This window comes from Arabidopsis lyrata (assembly GCF_000004255.2).
Source record: "Arabidopsis lyrata subsp. lyrata unplaced genomic scaffold ARALYscaffold_1, whole genome shotgun sequence".
Lineage (NCBI taxonomy): Eukaryota > Viridiplantae > Streptophyta > Magnoliopsida > Brassicales > Brassicaceae > Arabidopsis > Arabidopsis lyrata.
This window is the reverse complement of record NW_003302555.1, coordinates 29,648,071-29,660,438: the sequence shown is the minus strand read 5'-3', so window position 1 is coordinate 29,660,438 and position 12,368 is coordinate 29,648,071. Positions and strand designations below refer to the sequence as shown.

General features: G+C 35.3%; 2 protein-coding genes and 1 long non-coding RNA gene across 5 annotated transcripts; 1 reads left to right on the top strand and 2 right to left on the bottom strand.

Moving 5' to 3' along the window:
* Positions 1-1,235: 1,235 nt before the first annotated feature.
* On the bottom strand, positions 1,236-3,124 carry LOC110224589. Of its 3 annotated transcripts, none has more exons than XR_002329089.1 (5): positions 2,450-3,124; positions 2,070-2,313; positions 1,877-1,941; positions 1,598-1,679; positions 1,236-1,510 (listed from the first exon to the last, which is right to left on the bottom strand). It is a non-coding gene; the product is annotated as an uncharacterized LOC110224589 (long non-coding RNA). The 3 variants fall into 3 exon arrangements; XR_002329090.1 differs by having other exon boundaries at positions 2,070-2,277; positions 2,450-3,122; XR_002329088.1 differs by having other exon boundaries at positions 2,070-3,116.
* Positions 3,125-3,133: 9 nt separating this feature from the next.
* On the top strand, positions 3,134-4,876 carry LOC9327934 (U-box domain-containing protein 57). Its single transcript, XM_021010878.1, has 4 exons — positions 3,134-3,344; positions 3,432-3,563; positions 3,659-4,288; positions 4,383-4,876. Exons 1-4 carry the CDS (start codon positions 3,306-3,308, stop codon positions 4,554-4,556), a joined length of 975 nt encoding a protein of 324 aa, XP_020866537.1. The 5' UTR covers positions 3,134-3,305; the 3' UTR covers positions 4,557-4,876.
* A 4,706-nt stretch (positions 4,877-9,582) lies between these two features.
* LOC9330611 (uncharacterized protein DDB_G0271670) lies at positions 9,583-11,280 on the bottom strand. The gene has a single exon (XM_021015007.1). The coding sequence runs from the start codon at positions 11,067-11,069 to the stop codon at positions 9,771-9,773; it is 1,299 nt and encodes a 432-aa protein (XP_020870666.1). The 5' UTR covers positions 11,070-11,280; the 3' UTR covers positions 9,583-9,770.
* Between the last annotated feature and the right edge of the window lie 1,088 nt (positions 11,281-12,368).

Genomic DNA, 12,368 nt, shown 5'->3' with positions numbered 1-12,368 from the left:
GAAGACTTGTGTGCGTAAACACCTAAATTGCCATGAAAACTGAAAAGCCAAACAAACAAAAGACCAAGAAATATAAAAGAAAGCCAAAAATTTTATATGTTCCCACGTTTTTAGGTAGCAAAGAAAATAAAAATCCAATACACGTCATACTTGTTGTACATGATGACAAGAAAATGTTTAAACGTTGGTCAACTTTTGTAGTTTCTCGAGAGAAATTCAGAGTGACTAGTTATCGAAGAAGAAGAGTTATTCCGGCGATCTTGGAATCTCGCCCGAGTTTCATCTGTATAAGTTTGAACCAAGAGGAGCTAGAGCTGTAAAAAATCAAAACGGTTAAGCGTATCAAGTCAAGTTGTTTTTTTTTTTTCTTTTTTTTCATTTGGCAGGAATATTATAACTTTCGAAATACTAATTATTTGATAATATTTTGTATATGAACGTATTCGTTTTGGGAGTTTGGTATAAATAAGCTCTTATGTAAATACCGTTCTTTTTCATATTGATTGATAGTAGGGGCTCTTATGTAAATATCATATAATATCTTTTCGTATATACAGTATCACTTATTATGTGTAACTTCTATTATTCTTCGAGGTGGTATCTAGGGTTTGTTGGTTGACTCAACGCAACTTCGAAAAGAACAAGGATGAAATTGTTCATACAGTAATATTAACTCCCTCCGCTTTTATCTTGAAGGTTCTTCTGTCGCTTTTTGTAGACATACGAGAGTTTTTTATCTAATGGTTAATCTGATCACTAATATGTATGTTTTTCTAATGGTTTGGTCACTAATGAATATGTATTTCTATATATATGTTGCAGTCTCTAGTGTCTTGCGTTTGTTGATATATATGGCAACGGTGGAAAAGTCCTATGTATTATTCGCTCGTTTATGCGTAGAGCTTTTTCAAGAGCTTCCCCCTCTTCCCACTACAAGAAAAATGGCTTTTCTTAGCATCCGAATAACGCTATCTAACTATTCTATAGCATTTTGACAAACGCTATATCTGCGCCCGTCATAATAGGTCAGACACTTTAGATTACGTTTTTTTGTTCTGCTATCGTATTGTCGTATACAATAACGTTTAATTGAATGTAATTAAATATTATATAATAGCGTATTTTTGTTGTTATTAATGATATTATTAACAACATTTTGGAATTGCTATTTTTATATAAATATAACCATTTCTATTTGTTTTATACTAATTTGAATCAATATATATAAATCTGGGTATAAGAAACAGTATATTTAATCAAAATACTTCATTTATTTGTCATGAAGAGTCAAACCTAAGCTCTACATATTATAAAACACCAAGATAAGGAGTTCAAAGTACTTCATATATAAAACCCATGCAAATGTTTCAAATTCTCAATTTGCTCTCCACACTCGTGCACCATCAACCTTGAAAACCTCTACCCAGACCTTGCTAGCGTTGGAACCTAAAGGGATGAAATGGACCTTCTCTGCTCGATCACTTGAAGACACACGACATATTGCAACTCTCTGCCCAGAGTTGACAAAAGAAATAAGAAAAAGTTAAGCAAAGAGTACGGAAAAATTGGAATTCACAAGAAATGTTGGTTTGTTTACCTTAGTTCTATCCCATCCTCCTCTCCTAACTCAACTTTTCAAGTTGCATACAAGAACAGATTCCACGACGCCTCCCTTTGACCTAGAATAGCATGTATAGATTTAAAACAAAATGATAAATCACAACTTTTGATTAACCTTACAAGTTGCATCAACTAGATATAGCATGAAACATGGCACAAACATGACACAAAGTTAAGTCAACTGAAAAGATCTTATAGAAGAGAAACTTATAATAAAACAAACATTAGCAATCGAGTTTCTCATCTATTTGCTCACCAAAGCATCAAACTTTGGCTTGTATTTCGGAGTAACAGTGTCAACGTACTTAAGAATCTCAATGCCTACATTAAACAAAAAACATCAATCAAATATACAACTTAGCTTCTCAGAGAACAAAATAAAAGCACACAGAAAAATTCCGCTTGATAACTACCCTTAAACTAGTACAAATTAAAGATTAAACCCTAACCTCGAATCTGATTTCACCTCAACTTGATTCATCACCTATCTTCACGATCTGTTGTCTTAATCCTCACAATATCGCTCATCTCTTCATCAATCGCTGTTAGGACTCCTCCCTTCTACCATCGAGAGGCCACACAGATCCAATGCTCCGACGAAAAGGATCGTATTTCTTCCTAATTATCCCTCACTTTCATCTCTGAGAACATCAATTCCTTCAAAAATCGAACCAAATACATCCATCCTCGTGGCTCAATTAAATCAAATTAGAAGAAAAAAAACCAACACAAAGAGTTAAAAAATCGTAAGAGTTATGGATGAAAAGCACAAATTGGAGAACCCTAAATTAATATCTCAAACATTAAGAAGAATTCGGAAGAGACTCACTGGCGGCTAAGATGTGGAAACGGCGACAGATCTAAGAGGCAATGATGGAGCTAGGGTGGAAGGCGGAGATCCCTTGTAACTATCGGAAAACTAGCATAACATCTCTCGTTACGTCTTCTTCGATTACTTTGGCGGTACATCATAAGCGGCGACGAGATCTGAAAAAAAAAAAAAAAAATTAGATCTGGAAAAATGAGTTTGCTGGAGAAGACGAGAAAAGAGGGAGAAGAGGAAGAGGTGAAGAAGATGAAGAAACGAAGAGACTAAGAAGCAAAGAGGAGAAGTGGATTGAGCGAGAATAGAGTAACGGAGATGAAGAGAAGTCAAAGAAGATAGACGGTTTCATTAGCCTGATGAATAAAGTGAAAGAAAAATAAAAAATTAAGGGTTTGTGGATAAGAGTTTCTAGAGCCCAATTTTAGTTTAGGCGGTCACTGACTTCTTTTCTCCCGCTAATTTTTCCATAACGTTTTAGTTGTGTATATATGCTATCATATACCATGTTAAAAAAAAATTGAGCGAAAAAATTGAGCCAGCGCATAACTTTTTATCTGCATAACATATTATAGCGTGTATCAATTTAGAAACGCTACAAAAGAGTTAAGGGTAAATCAACTATAGCATAAATACATAAATCGTTATCTTTTAATGCTATTAAAACTCAATATTCTTGTAGTGTCCATCAGATGAATCTCACGGCGAAATTACATCTTTGGAGAGACAGTTTTTGCGTAAATGCCAAATAGAGCTTGAAAACTTCTCCATCGAAACAGATCTTCCACTTGTTTATGTTGATGAATCAAATTATTGGAGATTCATCAAAACTGTTAGGGTTTTGGCTGACGTTTTCAAGAATATGAAGATCACTGGAACAACACGGAAAAGTATAATTCAGGTTTGCCTTTTTTTTTCACTCTTGGACCTGCTTCTAATTAATTAAAGGGTTTAATAAAGAGCATAGTAAGTACTAATTGTAATGTAGGTGCTGATGAATCCCATCTTGCCACCTGAGAGGAGCACTGATGCAATGAAATTATTTCTGTCCACCATTGGAAAACTAGCTGACTTACAGTTTTCTGATGAAAATTTCAATCAGCTTTTTTTAAGTTCTCGGGTAACACAACCATCCAAAGACATGATTGATATCTTCTAAACATAATCGTGTTGGTATGCATGTATATATGTCTCTAATGGCAGCTTAATTTACAGGCTACTATAGAGTTGGAGAATAAGTACAATGACGAAGTCGAAGTCAATCTTAGGAAGGAAGCAGAAGATGCACTTGCTAGAAAGTTTAAGGAAGTAGTAGATTTGACGGAACGGTTACTTGAGCCTTACGAGAAAAAACAAGGTCAATTGCAACTTCAAGTAGAAGCCTTGGAGCACAAACATGAAGCAGGGTTGCAGCTTAGGACAGAAACTGAAATCGCGGTAGCCATAGAAGGTGATTTTATGCGTTGGAAGGCTGAGGAGTTCGAGAGCGAATACAAGAATGAAGTGGTACTCAGGAGAGAATCAGAAACTGCGCTGGATAAAGAAAGGAAAGAGTTGGAGGGGATAAAAGAACTGCTTGAAACTTGTGTCACAGAACAAGAGAACCTGAATTCGCTGGTGATAACATGGCAAGACAAGTACGACCAAGAGTCAATTATTAGAAAAGAAAAAGAGGATGCTCTTTCTACTAAAAAAACAGAGCTCGAGACTGTCAAAGGACTAGTCGAATCGTACAAACAAGAAGCAGATGCGATGCGACAAGAGAGGGACAATGCTCTCAAAACAGCACAAGAGATAGTGGACGAGCAACAACCTCCACCTTCATTTTTCTGCCCTATCACACAGGTATAACTCCACAAGAAGATAACTTGCATACCACTCAAAAATAATCTTGTATAGACTTTTTTTAACAAGATAATGTGGTTTATATTTGTCGCAGGAGGTCATGCAAGATCCACACATGGCTGCTGATGGATTCACATACGAATTAGAAGCTATTAAGAATTGGATTAACACAGGTCACCAGACCTCACCGATGACAAATCTCCCGCTTCCACATCTCAACTTTGTCCCTAACCGAGCTCTCCGCTCTGCCATTGAGGAGTTGGGTTGATTTTTCTCGTTTTTCAAACCGGTTTACTCTCTCTATCTATAAGTTCAAAGTTGCTATTGGGCCGATAATGGCCTCATGAATCTATTTATGAGCCTTATTTCAATTTGTGATCCATTGTATTTTAAACCTCATTATTTTGAATCGGAAACTCATAACCGGGTCGTACGTGGCCTAATCCGGACCTTGTTTTCTTTGATAAAATATCCGAAAATAGAAACAAAGCCATTTTTCCTCAGAACGGTAAAGAAGACAAGTGTGCTTTTGTAGACACACCTAAAACGCCATGAAAAGCCAAACATACGAAAGACCAAGAAATATAAAAGAAATTAGGGAAAAAACCTGAAAAAACCGCCATCTATTTTTTTTGGCCGTTTAATACCTGTGTTTTTAAATTTGGAATAAAAATACTTCATTTAGTTTCGATTGCCTTTTAAAACTATCGTTTTTTAAAACTTGGTAATTTCGAACCCGACACTTAACAGTCGTTACTGGGCGTAACGGAATTATTTAACGGCGTTAAATTTTAACCGGCAAAAAACCCGAAAAAACCGCCATCTATTTGTTTTGGCCGTTTAATACCTGTGTTTTTAAATTTGGAATAAAAATACCTCATTTAATTTCGATTGTCTTTTAAAACTATCGTTTTTAAAAACTTGGTAATTTCGAACCCGAAACTTAACAGTCGTCACTGGACGTAACAAAATTATTTAACCGCGTTAAATTTTAACCCCACGAGTTTATATAAATATATACTATCTGTTTGCATATAAATATATACTATCTGTTTGCATGTTAGTTTTGTAAACCTTAGAAGCTGGGTTTGACTCTTCAAGACTTCAACCTCTTTTTTTTTTTTATTAGTTTCTTTTTGTGTTCTTCGTCTTCTTCGCCGGTGGTGACGACGACTTCTTCTTCTCAGATCTCCGATGATGCAAACTAGTCTCTCTCTCTTTCTCTTCTTCACTCGAATCTCTTTTTTGATAATGGGTTTTTGCCGAGATCCATCCCATTTATGTATAGATCTGATCTGATTGATGTCGATTTAGTTGCTGTTCTTTTTCAATGGTAGATCTAATTGCAGAATCGATTTGTTGAAATCGCTCTATGATTCATCTTTTGTTTGCATTTCGAGTCTTAACTTTGTACTGATGGGAAGTTATTCGAAGTGGAGAACAAAGAGAAAAAAAAAACAGGTTTAAGATTCAAACCCGGATCTGGTGGTTTAAAAAAAAACACACGCTACCACTAAACCACATTGACATTCTCGTAATGTGTTGTGAGCAGTTTGTATATATTTATATAAACATGTGGGGTTAAAATTTAACGCTGTAAAATAATTCTGTTACGCCCAGTAACGACTGTTAAGTCTCGGATTCGAAATTACCAAGTTTTAAAAAACAATAGTTTTAAAAGGCAATCGAAATTAAATGAGGTATTTTTATTCCAAATTTTAAAACACAGGTATTAAACGGCAAAAAAAAAAATAGATGGCGGTTTTTCTTGGTTTTTTCCCGGTTAAAATTTAACGCCGTTAAATAATTCCGTTACGTCCAGTAACGACTGTTAAGTGTCGGGTTCGAAATTACCAAGTTTTAAAAAACGATAGTTTTAAAAGGCAATCGAAATTAAATAAGGTATTTTTATTCCAAATTTAAAAACACAGGTATTAAACGGCCAAAAAAAAAATAGATGGCGGTTTTTTCGGGTTTTTTCCCAAAGAAATTAATATGTTCCCACTTTTTTCGGTAGCTATGAAAATAAAAAATCACGTGACAATCGGACAATGTGACGTAACACAACTCTTTGATCGCTTTTATTCAGAGAGAGAGTCTGATATTTTCAACGAGTAATGGAATAGTTTTCGAAATAGTTACACCTAGCCAGAAATTATTATTTGCTTTTGTTGCTCCATTTAAACTCAACGATGCATGCTTAAAAAGCCAAAACTCTAATCACTGACCTAAGCCTAGAGGTCTCCTATATTTTATCTTTTCAAACTTTTATTTACTGTTGGTAATTAGCATTGAATATCTTTTTGTTACCAAAATTTGAAAACGACGATCTAGAGAGAGGAGAGTAATAAATATTGAGAGAGAGACAAAAGTGAGAGAGGAACAAGAACAAGAAAGTACGTAGATGTACAGAGGGAGATAAGAAGAGGACAAGACAATGGCCTGCAGATTTTTTTTACACATCGGTCAATAATAAACTTCCAATATTTGGCTCTATATATTATTGCAACTTGTTTACACCAAAACATACAGATACACACATTTCATACACTTTTATATTCACCTATAAGACAAAATATATCTTCTTTGTTTTTTCAAAAAATTTGTTTGTTTGTTTTCCTTCTTACCTCTTTCTATTAGAAACATTCAATTATTACTATTCAAATCTTACATTTTGTTCTTTGTAACAAACAGCTAAGAACCCAGCTCAAGCTGTCCTATCTTCTCTGTCTATGTTCCGTAGCACAAATATATGTCATTCACTCAAAATATAGCTAGCTTATAGTATATATTTACAAATACTATTCAGAAAATGTGGTTTTTGATTGGTATAATTACAAAATATATACAAATATTTGATGACGTGTCAACTGTCAAGTTAAAGCAAAAACCAAATATAATATAGGGAAACTCAACTTGAGCGCCATGCCATGTATTGTAGTAAACTCTCAAAGCTAATACTAAGTTTTAGGGTTTTGATCGTATAATATATTTTAAGTCTTTTTGTCGTTTTTTTGTAAAAGAAAACGAGATCAAGAAAGGAGGATTAAGTGTTAATTAATTATAATTAGCTTATGTCTTTAACTTAATTTAATCGCCGTTGGATGGATTAAAATAATGTAGAGAACGATTATTTGTAACTAATTTTTTCTTCTTTGTCGGCCTTTCTCTACTTAAGCCATTTGTCGTGACACTGTTTATGAGTATGAAAAAAGACAGATGCAAAAAGAGCAGAGTTAAAGTATCAATCGGGAGAGAGAGAATCTTTTACAGAGGGCACAACACTGGGAACTATCACGTTCTCTCATTCATATCCTTCTATTACCTCTATTTCTTTTTTAATTACCATTTTCTATGTGACATTATGGACTTATGGTAGATAATTGTATGTACTAAAGTATTTAATGATTTAGGAAAATGTATTTGACTATTTGAAATGTGATTCAATTTGGAATTTTAGTATTATTTTTTCCTATAGCCAAACAAACGACAAGAGAAAGATAGGTCCGGTAAGAAAAAGAAACACATGCATTGATTTCAGATCTATATATCGATTTTATGGCATGCAAATATAGTAGGAGTATAGTATTAAATATATATAGATGGTTTGATTATTTAAAGGCAGCAATAAATCAATAGGCTTAAATTTAATGTGTTATGTCGTTTATAAATTGATATTGATAGATCCTATTATTTGACCTAACGGCTACTTGTCACTGAAGTAAAGTATGACAAAATGAAGTGATTGTCTGTGTATGATATGATAATTCTCTATCTCTCTATCTATAACTCAGAAAATTTCTACAATAACTAAAGAATGTGTATAATTTGCATTTATTCTTGTCTTCGTCTATTGTAGTGATTGGGGAAGAAAGAATCCAACGGCTGGGATTTAAGGACTGATGTTCCAGAATATAACGAGCAAGTACTTTATATATATATATATATATATATATATATATATTTTTTTTTAATAGCATATAATCTTTTTGTAAACAGAATAATTCGATGAAGCTAACTTATTTAGTTACCGGGATTTATATAGCTGTAAGGCTAGCTACTACGAATGACAGCTCTCTTCAGGCTTTGACCCTTTACAGTATTTTTTCATGAGATCTGTCCCTTAATTACATTTATTAATCTATACCTTAGTTGTCTCTTCACTCTCTTGAAATCTCCAATACACATATTATTTAATTTCATTATTATTATAAACATAATCTATAGACAAATAATAGATTCCAGAAGAATGTGATATTACTGAGAGAGGTTTCAACTAAACTTCAACATTTTCTTTTAAGTTTTGATATAAGAAAACAAGTTACAACGTTTTAAAATCGGTTGTTTAATTAGTTAGTTGATAGATGCCCAATGATATATTGTGTTACTATAAATCAACCAAACAAATCGGGCTGCCGTTAAGTCGGGTCTAGACAATCGATTACTCGATTTTATGTACCCGAGTAAACCATAGTGAATCGAATCCATTAAACGGTCTTAAATGTTCACTAATCTAGTTTAGAGCATCTATAGATCTTACAATAATGGAAACTAGTGACTAATCCCTAAAATGCTAAACATACTTTTGAAAGTTTGATTAGCTAGGCGCTGTCCACTTTTTGAACATTGAAAAAAAAAAGTAAAAGAGTCTATAATATGTTTTGGGAAGACATGGAAGATCCTCTTGATTTGGTCCACCGACCTATTTTAGTCTATATATATGCTCTCTACTCTACTAACTACACATGCAGTTTCCAAGTACTACTACTAATTATCTCTAGCTAGTTTTTGCTTTAAACCAAATTCAAAGCTGTCTTTTTAGTTAAAAAGTTACTAAGTTCTTGTTTCTTTCAAATTAAGCTTATGAAGTTGTCGTATTTAAAACAATACATATTGAAGTTGAACAAGCTAAACAATTAAAGCCAAACCGAGGAGGATTTGCAATTTGGATCTTCACTGATCACATGCAAAAACATTATTAGGAAAAAAGGTGATAAAGCATACTTTGCTTTTTTCGTAACTCGAATAATTAAAACTAGGAACTTCTCCTCTAACCAGTAATTACAAATCACATAATTTTTCTTTATTTGTTTATTAATCATCTTTTGGTTATTCTGTCAAAAACTATTTTTATACATACAGAAATCTTCTGAAGCAATCTCCGAACATGGCAAGCACATCAGACTTTCTGGTCAGACTTTTTTTTTTAATATTTCATCGAATTTATCGTTTAACAGATAAATATATTTTTATTGCTGTTTGGTCTTTCCGAGTAAAATCAACGACGCAATCGATGAGGTTATGAAAATATGTTATGATTAATGCGATAGACCGAGAAAATAAATTGTTAAACCGTATTTACATATCCAGTCCCCAAATTTAACTTCAGTTTACAAAACAACCCCGAGAAAAACAAGCGTTAAGATTCCCCCCTATCTCCTCCATCTGCCTAAAAAGTCATAGCGGTTTACCTCAATCCGGTTTACTTTTCTAATTGTTCGAATTTCGGTTCAAGCCTGGTTCGATTAATCCGGTTCTTGCCGCCGTTGCTCTGTAACTGAGATTTGTTCCCCGGAGACGGAGAAGATGACGATGAAGACGAAGATGACGACGACGATGAGAAGAGCTGACCGAAGAAAAGCCCTGATTTTAACGAACATACCGGAACATTAAGCACCGGCGTGATTCTGACATTAGCAGAGTACGATCTCGGCATTCCATGGTGCTGCTTCATTCTAGGTCCACCGGTGAAGCTTCCGGGACTACTCGAGCTTCTTTCAAGTCCATGAAACACGATTTTACCGGAGGCGTTAAGTCTAGGACTATCCGCCGTCACGGTGAGTCCTCGAGATTCGATGTTCGCCGATGATGATGATGATCCGTCAACGGAAGGCGTCGACGGTGGATGATTATGCCGTCTTGGTTTGGCTAATCTGATTCTTGGTTGGTTGAGGTTTCGTGAGTGAGTCCGCGACGGAGCAAAGGGATTAGGACTTGGTTTATCGAGATCAAGCGAGAGTCTTGGAAGGTCATCGATCTCGTGGCTAGAGGAAGACGATGAAGAGAGTGAGAGACGTGAAGATGCGATTGAGATTGATTCGGAGATATCTGATTCTTTTTGCAACGGAGACGTTGCGGTGGCGGCGGCGGTGGTGGTGGAAGATTTAGATCCCCGGTGAAGAAATTGCTTAAACGACGACGTTTTTGCGTTTGTGGGTGAAGAAGATGAAGAAGCTTTAACAGATTCTTGTGCTTTGGCGTTGACAAGTCTCTTGAGACCTAAAAGCTCTTTCCATCGAGTCGTACAACGAGGAGCTTTAGGAGAGAAGAGGTCAGAGATCTCCATCTCAAGTCTCCGGCAAGATTTAAGAACCTCCGGTGATCCTCTTGGTTCGGTGGTAGTTGTGCTGACCGTCGTCGTCTTGGGGCCAGAGAACTTCAAAGGTACGAGCTTTCCGTCGGAGAAGAGCTCATCGGCGGAGAGCATTGTGACCGGATCTTCGAGACAAAACTCGAAATCCACAACTGGATCTTGGTTTTCCGGTGATGGGTCAGATTGTTGCTTGTCGACGGAGGAAGAGCGTGTGTTGTCTTCTCGGGTTAAAGACATTCGAGGGCTCGTCCATCCGTACGACGAAAACTTCTCCGGCGAAACACCGGCACTTTTCACGCAAGCGGAAGCCATTGAGAAGTTGATAGGAGAAAAAAAGAAGAATCTTTGCCGGCAAAAATCAGTGTTAAAAGGATTTGGGAGAGAAGTGGGAGTGACAGAGACAAGCATTATATACAGCTCACTCTCAGGTACACCGTACACAACACTTGTTTCATTTACCGGAAGCTTTCGGGTCGGTTATTTTTAATGGGCCGGGTTTAACTATGTTATGGGCCTAATATTATTTGACCATTTTTTGTGTGTCAATATGTTTGTGTTATTGAAAACAAACATTTATTTAGATCTGGTTCGTGTGAGCATTTATTTTTTTCTTATTATGTGAATTGGTATTATTTTTTTCTCATTATGGTCACCTACCAACCAATAATTGAGTTTGATCATAAGCACACGTTTCGTGAATTCATACATATAAGCATTTTTGTTTTCTTTCAACAAAAACAATTCCTCTTTCATTAAGAAAAAATAGTATGGTTTTTTTTACATCCATAGCTAATCAATCAGTATGACAACAAATATATTTTTGCAAAGAAAAGATAACGTTACAATTCTAGTATTTCAAACGAGAAATTATGTTCTGTCTAATTATCTTATTTTCGTCTAATGATGTCAAAATAAAGAAACTAGAATTGCAAAAGCTTTAGATCAAAGAGCTCAGTCGCAAAAGCGGACCAATCTTCTGGTCGATATGATACCATTATATTCTAGCCAAATTTTGTCGAGTTTGTGATAAACTGTGAGCAATTATTACGGATAGAGTTTGGGCCACATGTTTAGGCCCGTAACTTATTGTTCAAGTCATAGTCGGTTGTTGTAAACCCTAGAGAGGTTCTCTATATAAGTCATTGTATCACATCTTAATAAATCAAGGGAGTTTAATACCTAGTTTTACATGGTATCAGAGCTAAGATCTATAACCTAAAAGTCTTCCGCTGTTCTAGTTTTTCGATTCTTTAGTTAAGAATCAATTTTTTATATCAGTCCTCAAACTCGGTTCCTTGTAAGTCACAATACCCTTTGTCTGATTATATATCCGATGACTATTTTTCTTCTGGTCATAGGGCTTTCTTGGCGGCTATTACAAGTAATGTCGAGCCAAAGCATTTTAAAGAGGCGGTAAAAATTGATGTATGGAATAAAGCCATGACTACAGAAGTTGATGCCCTCGAAATCAACAAGACTTGGGATCTATGCGACTTGCCACCAAACAAGACTGCTCTTGGAAGTCAATGGGTTTACAAAACAAAGTTTAATTCGGATGGTTCAGTGGAACGCTACAAAGCTCGTCTTGTTGCTCTCGGCAATAATCAAGTTGAAGGTGAAGACTACACTGAGACTTTTGCTCCCGTGGTCAAAATGACAACAGTTCGTACACTCCTTCGTTTAGTAGCGGCAAATCAATGGGAGATG